The sequence below is a fragment of the Hermetia illucens genome, chromosome 2, assembly GCF_905115235.1.
Source record: "Hermetia illucens chromosome 2, iHerIll2.2.curated.20191125, whole genome shotgun sequence".
Lineage (NCBI taxonomy): Eukaryota > Metazoa > Arthropoda > Insecta > Diptera > Stratiomyidae > Hermetia > Hermetia illucens.
In genome coordinates this window covers 73,891,841-73,905,330 of record NC_051850.1, presented here as the reverse complement: position 1 = coordinate 73,905,330, position 13,490 = coordinate 73,891,841, and the positions used below count along the sequence as shown (strand labels likewise).

The 13,490-nt window shown below is 42.7% G+C and overlaps 1 protein-coding gene across 1 annotated transcript in view; it reads left to right on the top strand.

Moving 5' to 3' along the window:
- Positions 1–6,909, top strand: part of LOC119650101 (phosphatidylserine lipase ABHD16A) — a 123,693-nt gene extending 116,784 nt beyond the window's left edge. The window contains exon 11 of the mRNA XM_038052621.1: positions 6,654–6,909. Coding sequence (XP_037908549.1) covers positions 6,654–6,764 — 111 coding nt within the window. The 3' untranslated portion in view covers positions 6,765–6,909. The remainder of the gene's footprint in view (positions 1–6,653) is intronic.
- Positions 6,910–13,490: the final 6,581 nt, after the last annotated feature.

Below are 13,490 nucleotides of genomic sequence, written 5' to 3'. Positions count from 1 at the left end.
TTGAAGATCCAGTCAAGGATCAGTTAGAAAAGGTCTTGACTTCACTGAAATGCTTAAATGATGTTTGAATCCCACGATGGATTGAGCATAGCTCCGAAGGTGAAGAGATAGAGCTCATAGGGTTTAGTGATGCATCGAGTGATGGCTATGCAACAGTAATCTATAGTCGGAGGAAGGCCAGTAAAGTTTATACCGTGCGTCTGATTGCCGCTCGAGGATGCTGAAAGCGCCAGCGAGTATGAGTTCTGGGTCATGTACCAAAGCTTGAACTGGAGAGTGGTCCTTCTGGTGGAGTTATCAGGTTCATAGCGTATGCTGACTCGGAGGTGGGTCTTTATTGGATTAGGAGCTCAAAAGCCATTGAAAACAAGTTGGTGCGGCGGAGAGTCGCGGTCGTGCATAAGTATTTTTCACCCAGGGATATTCACCACGCCTCTGTCCACAGAGATTCATAGGCCACGGGTTGTGGTTCAGCGGACCCAATTCTTGGAAGGGGAGCTTCCTCTCACGGCAGTCGTACAAACAGATGAAGAGAATTCAGCAAGGAATGGCAGTAGAAAAATACCATTGGCTGTCATCCCTCAACCTATTTATTGAGAAGCCCACGGGCATTCTTCGCGTGGGTGGAAGGCTGGAGCAGACATTCATTTCCTTCAAAGAGAAACACCCCATAATATTAGATAAGTCGCACCTGTTCGACCTAATTGTACAGCAAGCCCACAGAGGAAATCAGCATTGCTGTCGTTCCCATGGGGTGATGGATTGCGTGAGAAGCTCCCGGCAACCAAAAGATGGTTGCAAATTCAAGAGTTACAGAGGCATTTTTGGACGAAGTTTGAGAGAAACTGAGTTATATCCGCATATCCGCATCCTAAAGGGGTCGTGCGCCAGGTGAAACTCAGAACTGCTGGGAAGGACAACGTCCGTCGAGCCGCACTTCAGCTTATTCCTCTCCTACCGGAAGAAGAAAGTCAGGCAGGTAACATTGTGTCCCGCACGAATTCAATGCCGAGATCACTGCGATGAACTCAGGATATCAAACGAGTTACAAGTCGAGGATCTTAGTCGGGAACTAAACGCGGTGTACAAAATAAAGCGGTCAAAAAGATTCCCTGGCCTCATCTCTCTTGTGACTAGCGGACTCATGAAGTTAGGCGCCAAGTATTTACCTGGGGTAACGACAGCAGGAACCATAGCCTATCTCGGTTATCCAGATGTAGCTATGCGTCACGAAGTGGAGACAATGAAGCACTACCAGGCCAGAACCGCGGCCTTAACGCTCAATATAATGGAGAGAGCCCGAGCGAATATTTGAGGTACATCCAGTGGTAGCTTGGCTGCAAAATGAGGTAGCCACGGTAGAGTACCTGATTCCTCTTGCATTCAAGGATAGATTTAAGCATATAGCAGTTATCGCAACCCTTGTTGCGAGAAATTTTACCTGGGATCTGGGAGTAGCGATACCCTTTCGGGATTAAACTACCAGATTTTGAAGCACAGGCTATAGCAAAACTTAAGCAGAAGCTAGAAGAGGAGATTGATGAAGGAAGCGTTCTAGAGAGTTACATGCCCATGGTTGTGCCGGAGCCGCTGGGTTATTCCGAGTAACACTGGCAGGGGTAATAATATGGGTGAAAAAGAGAAAGAGAAGGAGGAGCGGAGATCAACTTACCTTCGTAAGCCATCTTTCGGCACAGGACAAGTGTCCGGGAAGTTGGCGAAAGACGTCCGCACATAGAGGCGGTGACGCTCCAGCAGTAAATTCTTCCGTATAGGAGACGGGGAAGTAACATTTCTTTCCTTTTGTAATGTAAATGTGCCTCGGGCTGATTCCAGTTAACCCGTTGGGGAGTTCCGTCCCCACGTACTCGAGGAGGGCGATCAAACCCGAGTCTGCAAGGAACTCATCTGAAGTGGCTCTGCCACTTAGCCTCACCGGAGGTTATCTGGTACCATGGGAACCGGGATGGCCCTCTGAGAGCATATGCTCCAGGAGAAATCCTGGAGGATGTGCTCTCGGCCCGGTTATTTGCGGTTGGCCCCCTAGTGGGAGTTTCATGGTGGTTGTGGTTATGCCTACATCGCGGGCAGAGCTCCTCGGAGTTCAAGCGTGGAGTTGCGCTGTACAACTCGGGTACCGTACTCCTTAGTTGCGGCAGAGGTGTTAGATAGGCCTCGCATGCACTAGTATGAATGCTGAACCTGCACTCAGTATAAACCAGGACCGCTGGGCTTGCATGGCGGGGCTCTGATTGCAGTCCCAAAATCAATCCGTGTCCGAAGAGGACCGTGGAATTAAGCCTTCACGGCAGGTACTCACGTTAAACCCCCAGGACTTTCGTGTAATGTAAATGTAAATTACAGCTTGTAAATTTTTGAGCCAACTAACTTAAACGTAGAGATAAGGTCGACCTAATAGTTAGTCAAAACGTTACATTAGGACTGAAACGTTAAAAGTAGGAATGGGTATTAACTAACTAGTAGCAACAGCACTAACATATACTAATGGATGTCAGCATTACTTATAAAAATGCAATAATCATATATTACGTCTCCCTGAATAAAACGGCAACCAAAGGTCATTGTATCATATATAGTACATCATCATAATCATGGTATAATCCGGAAAAAAAAAGGAAACACACACCGAGGTCGCAAACTTCGTATGCGTTATCATTTTAAATGGTTAAAATATTTCAAGGTCCGCCCGGCCGTGAATTAGCTGAGCAATATTGCCGCCACAATAAATTCAATAAAACAACTTGTTACGAAGCCACAACAGGAGCCTCGGACTGGGCGCATAACACAACGACGAACTCGGCAACGACAAAGGAATTTCCCATGGAACATCCGCTTCCTGTACAGAGCTGTCAAGCAGCTAGCTGTCCCAATATAGGGCTGATGTAACACCGTTACTGGAGATGCGTATTGACAGGGACCGGTTTCCTGTAGAAGAGTCGCTACACCATATATTATAGTGGCCATCCAGTAAACCATGTGCTCGGAGTACGTTTCTTAGTCAGCCAAAAAGTGAAACCAGCTGTTATCGGCTTTGAAAACAGAAGCGAACGGCTATGCACTCTACGGTTGTGAGACAAATTTAGAAATATAAGTCTCAATAACGCTCACGCCCCTACAGAGGAGACTGCAGATTCGGAGGATACCTCCTACGAGGCAGTAGAACGAATCCTCGAAGTTTGTCCCAGATATGAAATCAAAATCATACTTGGGGATTTTAACAGCCAAATAGGGACAGAGCCCGTATTCAGGCGATACGCTGGCTCCCATAGCTTACATCAAATTACAAATGATAACGGACTGCGGATTATTCAATTAGCAGTGTCACACGAAATGGTTGTTGAAAGTACCTGGTTTGCCCGGAAAGCGGTCCACAAACATACGTGGGCCTCTCCAGACGAGACCACTTTCAACCAAATTGACCACGTGCTGAATGTCAGAACATATAGGGGAGCCAATATATACTCGGATCACCGTCTCGTTGATATAGTGCTCCGGGCTCGAATTAAAACACCACCTACAATCCCCTCTGACAATCAGGTGAGAGTGAATACTGAAGCCATTCACAACGCAGCCCTCCGTAACACCTATAAGAGGGAAATGGATGCCGCAATAACAACAGCTAAGAGATATCCTGGAGATGAAGCATCAATAAATGATCTTCACAACCACCTGAAGAGCAGTATCATTCATACAGCCACAAACATATTTGGCCCGAGCCGAAGGAAAAGTCAGAATGGCTGGATTGGCGATGAATATAAGCTAGTAACGGAACGGAAGAATGCTGCATATCGAGTAATGCTGCATTCTCAAAGAACGCGAGCACGCGCGGAGACCTATCAAGAACTCCCTCGAATGGAGAAGCCACTTCATAGATGGAAGACAAAGAGGGATAAAATATAGCATCTAGTGGGCGGGGCTTTTCAGTCAGGATCGTAGTTGCGTTCTTCGTACCTGATATCTGATATTATCACTGTCTGGAATATTGACTCGATTTAACGAAATGGGCGGACACGTTTTTCAATTCAGAGTAACCGCGCCGTGACAGTCTATGTCGTTAGCCACTGCGTTAAAGATCTTGATCAGGTGCTTGATAGCATATAGAGAGAGAGAGAGTGCTTCGATAATTTTGCCTGTAATTTTGTTGTGGTCACATGTTTTTTAGGATCGAGTTCTTTGATGATGTGACCAGCACTTTTAACTCTGAAAGGGAGGTTCGCTTTAACAGATGGTGGTGTGCGTCATGGAATTTGAACTATTATATATATTGGTTGATAATTGGGTGTAAAAACATTTGAATCGTCATCGCAGCACCTTTTTTAGCATTAATTATTAGTTGCACCATCATCGGTTGCATGGGGTTTATAGTTTAAAGATGGGAGAGTAATACAACCAACCCTTCTAGGTTGATTTCGTTTGCGTTTGTGACACTATGTGGTCAATCACAGTTGGTACATTTCTTTACGCTTGCATCATCCTTTGTTTTGCAGCTTGATGTTGAATTTAAATTGCCGCAGATCACGCAAACACCTGGCAGCTTGCAATACGCTTTTGTGTGGCCGAACTCCTTTCAATTTTCACACTGGGGTAGGGCTATTCTTTATTTACTTAACTATTCTAGGTTTTGATAGTCGGGTTGGAAGTGGGTAGGTTTTGATAGTCGGGTTGGAAGTGGGGATAAGATTACCAATTCTAATGCAAGCGTAATTTCTCTTACGATACTTGGTGATGAGGACTGCTTCCGTAGGTTTTGATAGTCGGGTTGGAAGTGGGGATAAGATTACCAATTCTAATGCAAGCGTAATTTCTCTTACGATACTTGGTGATGAGGACTGCTTCCGTTTTGCCTTCATAAGTACCAGTCCAAAGCTTTCTAACCAACCCTTAATAGTATTCATTGCTTCACATGAATACAACTCATCATCATCGAGATGCTTTATGACCACAACCAGTGCCATGTCATCGGCGTAACCCGACATCCTGGACTCCTTGGAAACCGGAAGATTAAGTATATCATTGCACATGATGTTTCATAGTTGTGTCACACCAGAGGCATGGTTCGTGCAAATACCTATCGAGAATAGAAGCGCGATAGGTGGGAACATCAATCAAAAGTCAGAATGGCTGGATTGGCGATGAATATAAGCTAGCAACGGAACGGAAGAATACTGCATATCGAGTAGTGCTGCATTCTCAAAGAACGCGAGCACGCGCGGAGACCTATCAAGAACTCCCTCGAATGGAGAAGCCACTTCATAGACGGAAGACAAAGAGGGATATCTGATTTGAGTTGAGTATTTTGATGAATTGCTTAACAATCAAAATATCGGTGAGTTGGGCAAATGCTGCCATCACCAAGCATAGAAGAAACAGTCCGTTCAATCCGTTCAAGGTGTGGAGCAGCGAATCAATGCCTGACGACTGGCAACGAGTCATTATCTGTCCCATACACAAAAGGAGGATATCACGCATTGCAGCAATTATAGAGGTATCACGTTGCTGAGTACCATCTATAAGATATTCTCCTCTATCTTGCTAGGCCGGATAGCCTCATATGCCCAGAACGTCCTTCATCGAGATCAAGCAGGCCGCGCGAGATCTTGGGCTGCACATTAATGAAGGCAAGACGAAGTACATGGTGGCAACGTCAGCGCCAAAACCAAAAGAACGAACAACATCGAGTCGCACTGGTCAAACGAAAACAATGAAGATAGGAGACTACAACTTTGAGACCGTTGAAAATTTCTCCTATCTAGGTCAGAAAACTGATAACAGCTATGACGAAGAAATCCGCGCACGGTTGTTGGATGTCAGCAGAGCCTATTTCAGTTTACAAAAACTTTTTCGCTCGAAACGTCTCACCATAGGGTCAAAACTCTTAGTGTACAAGACTATGATTTTGTCAGTCCATCTGTATTCCTCGGAAACCTGAGTTATTGGCAAAAAAAATTGTGAACTCTTGGCCGCGTTCGAGACAAGAATCCTGCGAAGAATATATGTGGATGGACGATTTCGTAGCCTACATAACCACGAAATCTATGAGCAATATCACGACCGTCTGGTTGTGGATAAAATCCGGCTCAACAGGTTACGGTGGGCGGGTCACTTAATCCGTATGCATGAGGATGATTCAGCCCGGAAAGTTTATAAGGGCAATATTTATGGTAGAAAAAGAAGATGAGGCAGACCCTGCCTGAGATGGAGCGATGGCGAAGGTCAGGACGCGAGACAGCTTTTAGGGATATCGAATTGGTGGACCTCGGCGCAAAATCGGGATGTTTGGAGTTTCTTATTAAGGCAGGCCTAGACCGGATACCGGTTGTTGCACTATTGATGATAATGATGAGTAAAAACACTGCTTCTGCCGCCCGGCTAGCTTCTCCGTTTTCCCGATAGTGATGCCTGTTTTCAGCCAAGCACTCCAGAATTCCCGATTTTGAATGAAGTGAATTTACGTGCATCATTTGTGCATTTTCCAGCTTAATGCAATTTTGACTTCCATTCGACTTGCATACTAATTAATTAAATTAGCTAAGTGAAAACGTATCTTCCCCTTCGTAGTTTTTTTAGAATAGTACCTTTTGCTTATTTGGAACAATTTAACACTTTGTTGAATAATTCTTATTATTTTGCAGATCCGAAAACATTTACGAGATTTCAAATCAACTCATTGCACACCGTTGCCAGCAGAGTTCTTCGATCTACCTTGGAATATATCTGTAGAAACCGATTTTATTCCTACATAAATATCGTCGTGTTTGCTTAAACAATTTATAAAATTGAATTAGGCTAATTCACTTTGGTATATTCCTATCAAGAATAAATTGTCGAATTTATTAATACGTTCAACTGTATCTAATTCATATATTATACACAGTTGAAAGAAAGTTACACTCGATGTTTGTAAGTCTTTCATTCAAATGGATAACCTTCGGATGTTTAAGGTTATAGTAATAGGATAGCTTCTGCAGGGAGTCATAGAAGAAGTTTATACTTGTCTAATTTTCCGCATAAACCCAAAAGAGATGACGGGTCCGTGCGTATGTCGCTTGAAATCTAGGAATTTTGGATGTAGGATGTCCCCCTCGCAGTATCCATGACAAGAACGAAGAGCAGTGACGAAAGGGCGTTTCCTTAATGAATACCGACAGAAACACGAAGCAGTTTTGATATACTTTGGTCGAACTTTACCCTCTGGATTGTGTTAGAGCACGTTAACTTAACGCAAGAGTTCATTTGAATCTTGATGTCGCAATGCATACCAGATGGGTTTGTGTAGTATACAGTCAAACGGCTTCGCTAGATATGGAACGCATGTAGCAGTGCTTCAGATGGTGTTTCTTCATTTAGTTGATGCTCAATTTTTGAAAATCCCAGCTTTGCTTAGTTCAGAGTAATTTGACTGAAGAACATCAGGAACGCGGTTGTCAAGAATGTGTTCAGAAATCTTGGGTGTACTTTTTCGCCCCAACAGACATGGCACAACTAATTACTTGTACAAAGGTTACTTTTTGTCTAGTTTTCGTTTCGTTTGTTTAGCCTGTATATACTTTTTATTTTTAGCTTAGCTTCGATGTGTTTTCCCCAAGTGACACGCTGATCAACGTAGAAAGATATCTAACATTATCACCTTGCCGAATATTGACTGCATTTAACGAAATGAGAGAGCGCGTTTTTCGACTCAGAGTAAGAAGACTATACACAGGAGGTAAAACTGCCTAGGCAAGCCTTAAAGGTTGGGATAAAAAAAATATAGCATCTAGTGGGCGGGGCTTTTCAGTCAGGATCGTAGTTGCGTTCTTCGTACCTGATATCTGACATCACTGTCTGGAATATTGACTCGATTTAACGAAATGGGCGGACACGTTTTTCAATTCAGAGTAACCGCACCGTGACAGTCTATGTCGTTAGCCACTGCGTTAAAGATCTTGACCAGGTGCTTGATAGCATATAGAGAGAGAGAGTGCTTCGATAATTTTGCCTGTAATTTTGTTGTGGTCACATGTTTTTTAGGATCGAGTTCTTTGATGATGTGACCAGCACTTTTAACTCTGAAAGGGAGGTTCGCTTTAACAGATGGTGGTGTGCGTCATGGAATTTGAACTATTATATATATTGGTTGATAATTGGGTGTAAAAACATTTGAGTCGTCATCGCAGCACCTTTTTTAGCATTAATTATTAGTTGCACCATCATCGGTTGCATGGGGTTTATAGTTTAAAGATGCGAGAGTAATACAACCAACCCTTCTAGGTTGATTTCGTTTGCGTTTGTGACACTATGTGGTCAATCACAGTTGGTACATTTCTTTACGCTTGCATCATCCTTTGTTTTGCAGCTTGATGTTGAATTTAAATCGCCGCAGATCACGCAAACACCTGGCAGCTTGCAATACGCTTTTGTGTGGCCGAACTCCTTTCAATTTTCACACTGGGGTAGGGCTATTCTTTATTTACTTAACTATTCTAGGTTTTGATAGTCGGGTTGGAAGTGGGGATAAGATTACCAATTCTAATGCAAGCGTAATTTCTCTTACGATACTTGGTGATGAGGACTGCTTCCGTTTTGCCTTCATAAGTACCAGTCCAAAGCTTTCTAACCAACCCTTAATAGTATTCATTGCTTCACATGAATACAACTCATCATCATCGAGATGCTTTATGACCACAACCAGTGCCATGTCATCGGCGTAACCCGACATCCTGGACTCCTTGGAAACCGGAAGATTAAGTATATCATTGCACATGATGTTTCATAGTTGTGTCACACCAGAGGCATGGTTCGTGCGAATACCTATCGAGAATAGAAGCGCGATAGGTGGGAACATCAATTATCATCGAAGACTTCTGTATAGGGCTGCAATTGGCCGACTTGTGAATGTATTACTTACGTCCAGAATCACTACAGCCCAATATTTGCTGGTGCTACCCTTCTCGAGAATTGCATTTTCGATCTAGCTTTACATACTATGGATCTGATAAACCTCCTTGGCTCTCAGTAATCGGGAGCAATCTATAATAGATTAGCTGGACCTGGCAGACTATGTTCTGCCTATCTATGTTCACAAAAACTGCGGCTTTTCCTTCGGGTTTTTTAGTACTCGACTCGAGTCGACCAATTTTATGATACACTTTTCTTTTTGCTTTGAATGTGGTTGTGAAACTAGCATATTTTGCAACATTCGTCTCTCCACACGATGCCATTTTGAAGCATGCGTTGTATTTCCGAATATGCTGTAAAACGCGACACAAGTGGCTCAGTCAATGGTGGCAAATTGACGTTTCCCTTGGAACAACACAAGTCAGGCATTTCTTACTGAAACTTCGAAGCGCGATAATGTAAGCATAATATAACCATAAGATCAATGAGGACATTTCGATGTATTTTGTAATCATAGTCTTCACTGTAAATAAAAAAATCGATTGATAGACCAGTAGCTTACGGCAAACTACAATTTTTATTTTTCAGTGTAGATCTATATTTTGGGAGCATCTTACCCCTTTCATCAGTACAAAGCTACGAATAGCTGGTCTATCAATTTTAGGCTAGACTACAAATACAACACAATATCTAACCTCTTAAAGATCGATTCTTAATTTTAACCGAAACTGTCGAGAGTATATCCGGGAATTGTAAGAGCTCTTAAATTAGACGCTCTTGTCTGAAGGTTTGTAATCCGTACATCGTCGTTTCGTGACATCTACCGCGAGCGGACGCACTTCGTGTTTATATCGACAGTGCTGTTTAGTTTGAAGTTAAATCTCTTTTTACCTCTCCGCGTGTGTGTAATAAACCGTGCTTCTTTTTGTTTTGATCTTCTGGCTGTGAATCTGTTCCTGCTAAAAAAAAGGTGGCGCTCAAGTTTTATTTCTGCTCTTACATCCAAGCAAACCTTGTAAGTAGGAATCTGTTTCTGAATTCTCTGGTGTGTGTTATCCCCTGTAAACAGGCATTTCTGCCTCAGTCAAGATAGACCATGCAGGTTAGGGAATGTGAGCCCCCGGACAAGGGGAAAATAAATTTAGACCGGTCCGTCTCCCAAATGCCAACATCTCCTCAGGCACCTGTAGGGCCACAGTTCAAAAGCCCAACAGAAATCGGTGGCTATGTCCTAACCAGGAAGGAGAGAAGGGCTTCGAGGAGCCTGTCAAGATCCCCAATGAAGTCTCCCACGATTGAGCAGCAAAAGGTTTCTGGAATTCTATCAGCCACGGTTCAACTCAAAGCTTTCCCTGAGGTTACCCAGTCTCAGGACCTAAGCAAAACCTTTTCTTCAATGGGGAAGCAAAATATAGTTCCTATGGAGCAAACAACCCCAGTGTACAAATACAGCGAGAACGCTCAAAGTAAAGCGTACACAGTATGTGTGGAAAGAAGTAACCCCACGACATACATAGATGAAATTAATGGACAAGAAAGAATTGAGGTTTTCAAACCCCTCAATTTTCATAGATTTAAGAGGCGTCTTAATCTCAAAGACCAGGTAATTATGGCCAAGGAAGATGGGTCCACGAGGATAAAAGCTTATTGTAAATCAGCGTCCTGCGCGAACAACTTGGCATCCGACAACCGCTTGAGCACATTAGGGCTAAAAGCATACACTTCCTTGAGAGATACCCATAGATTTGGGATTATTAAAAGTATCCCCACGGATTTCTCAGAAGGTGAAATACTACAGGACATTAACTCTCCGATTAAAGTGGCGAAAGTGCAAAGGCTGAATTTCAGACCTAGGGAAAATAAAGATGTCTTCTTTCCATCTCGAACAGTCAAACTAACCTTCGTACGATCTGAGATCCCCAAACATATCTCAATCGGTAGCGTGAGGGTAGAGGTTGACCACTACTTGGACAGACCAAGGCAATGTTTTGCTTGCGGTAGATTGGGCCACATTGCCACGAACTGTAAAGCGAAATCGAGTAGATGTTTAAAATACAGTGGTCCTAAAGATCGATCAGTGTGATGACAACTCCAGGCCAGGGACAGAAATTGCACCATCTGGGTCGAACATCTGACGATCATCAAGACGGCAGCAATAAAAAATATCCGCATGAGGGAAGCTACCAAAGAAGTTAAAAATTATCCTGTTTCACTGGACTGTGACGTTGCCTTCCCTCCGCGGGAGAAAAGAGCAGGTTCGAACTGGACGAAGAATCCTCAAGATGAGTTCAACAGAACCATCAGAGGGAGTAAAAAATTCAGTTCTGCTGTCAAATCAAATCCACGCCCGAACACCAGAACACCCTTTCCCAAAGGCGACTATCAAGAACCACCTACGTCAAACCATCCTGGTTTCGAACACCCAACCTTACCGGTTGTATCCGAGTATCAGAAAGTATTGTCGCAAATCCTTAAACTCGTGCACAGTATCTCTTCAAAGATACAAGATCCATTTTTGGTAGAAGACATACAAAAAATCAAAAAACAGACTAACAAATTCAACATCACGAGCGACTTAACATTCGTAGAAATTGCAAATGGTCAACATTCTACAATATAATATTCAAAGTCTAGCTAACAATAAGTCTGAAATAGAATACTTTGCTAATACTTAAGGCTATGGCATATTATCCCATCATTCTCGTCACCTAAAAGGTTTCAACCTTATGTACAAATTTAGAGAGGATGGCTATGGTGGAGTTGCCCTTGCGTTTCACGAGCGACTTAACATTCGTAGAAATTGCAAATGGTCAACATTCTACAATATAATAGTCAAAGTCTAGTTAACAATAAGTCTGAAATAGAATACTTTGCTAATACTTACGACTGTGGCATATTATCCCATCACTCTCGTTACCTAAAAGGTTTCAACCTTATGTACAAATTTAGAGAGAATGGCTATGGTGGAGTTGCCCTTGCGTTTCGCAAAGGCATAAATGCAAGGCCAATAACCTATGATACCGAGATGGACATCATTATCGCTAGGACCTTGAACTTTAATCCAAACATCACCATTCCCTCCATATACATGCCCCCACATTCAACTACGACTACTTTCAAAGTAGAACTGGACAAACTATTTCAATTTCTTAGCAATACCTCAAACACAATAATAACGGACGACCTAAATGCCAGGTCATTTATACTCGGGGATTCCATAGAGAATAGTAAAAGGAGGTATCTGTCAAACACAATATGCAGATCAGACTTTAGGCCACTCAACAACGGTTCACTAACCTTTGTGGACCATTTAACAAATGACAACACAAAAGCATCTGCTCCAGATGTCACCCCCACTAATTCCAATACTATATCCTGGTCCTGGAACGCACTGGTACAACCGATTTGTAAGAGCAGGCATAAACCAATAGTCATTCACAGTAACATCATTGTAATTCAACAGAAATACAAAATAGGCCTTTTGCATCTAAAAACTGCCTTGCAGTCCATCCCTCACACGGAGAATTTGAATGAATTGACACTGGAAATCCAAAGTAAAATTAAAGAGTCGACATTCAAAATCCGCAAGAGCTCCTCCTATAAACCATGGTGGAACAGTGATCTAAAAACACTCTTTGTAGAAAAAAGGCAAGCTCTGAGAGCCTACCACAGTAATGCCAATCACAGCAGTTTCATATCCTTCTCGGTTGCAAACAAGAAATGGTTACAAGCGGTGAAGGCGGCTGGGATAAAAGCCTGGGACGAGATTTGGGAAGAACTCAGTGTTGAAAAAGTCACTAAAGTATTCTGGAAAAACATTAAAAATTTTAAAAATTTTCAAGAGGAAGAAACCAACAACCGGAATTGGGACTCTGAAAATGACCAGAAATACCTAGACTTTCTAAGCTCTAGTTACAACAACCCAACTCCAAATAATTTTACATCCCACTTACTGTCACCATCGCTGCAACAAAATTTTACTCCTGAGGAATTTGATCTGGTCCTTAATAAACGTAAAAAGAACCCCGCACCGGGTAACGACCAAATTACTTATACTTACATCCAGTGGCTAAACCCGTCTGTCAAATCTATTCTGTTAACCTTCATTAATGAAACTTGCCTATCTCAACCCTCCACAGGAGTGGTCTGTTCTTAAGATAGTTCCCATAGCCAAAATAAAAAAAGATCTGTCAGACTTTAAAAACTTCAGACCCATATCACTGATTAAAGTGTTCACCAAAATCCTAAAACTAAACCGTTTCATTTAAGAGCAGAAAATTCTCCCTCCCAACAGCCATGTCTATCAGAGCGGATTATCCACTGTGACATGTCTAAGCGACATCCTTCTCTCAATCTCTATAGCCAAACCAAACAAACTTCAGGCGCAAGTGGTAGTTCTTGATGTATCTAAAGCATATGAAAGCATAGATCTAAAAACCCTTGAATCTAAAATGATCTTACATAAAATACCATCCGAAATCATTATCTGGATCTCAAGGTTCCTGGCCAACAGGAAATTAATCCTGGGTGATGCGAAGGTGGAAATTAGCAATGGTATACCCCAAGGACGTGTCTTGAGCCCCACACTATTC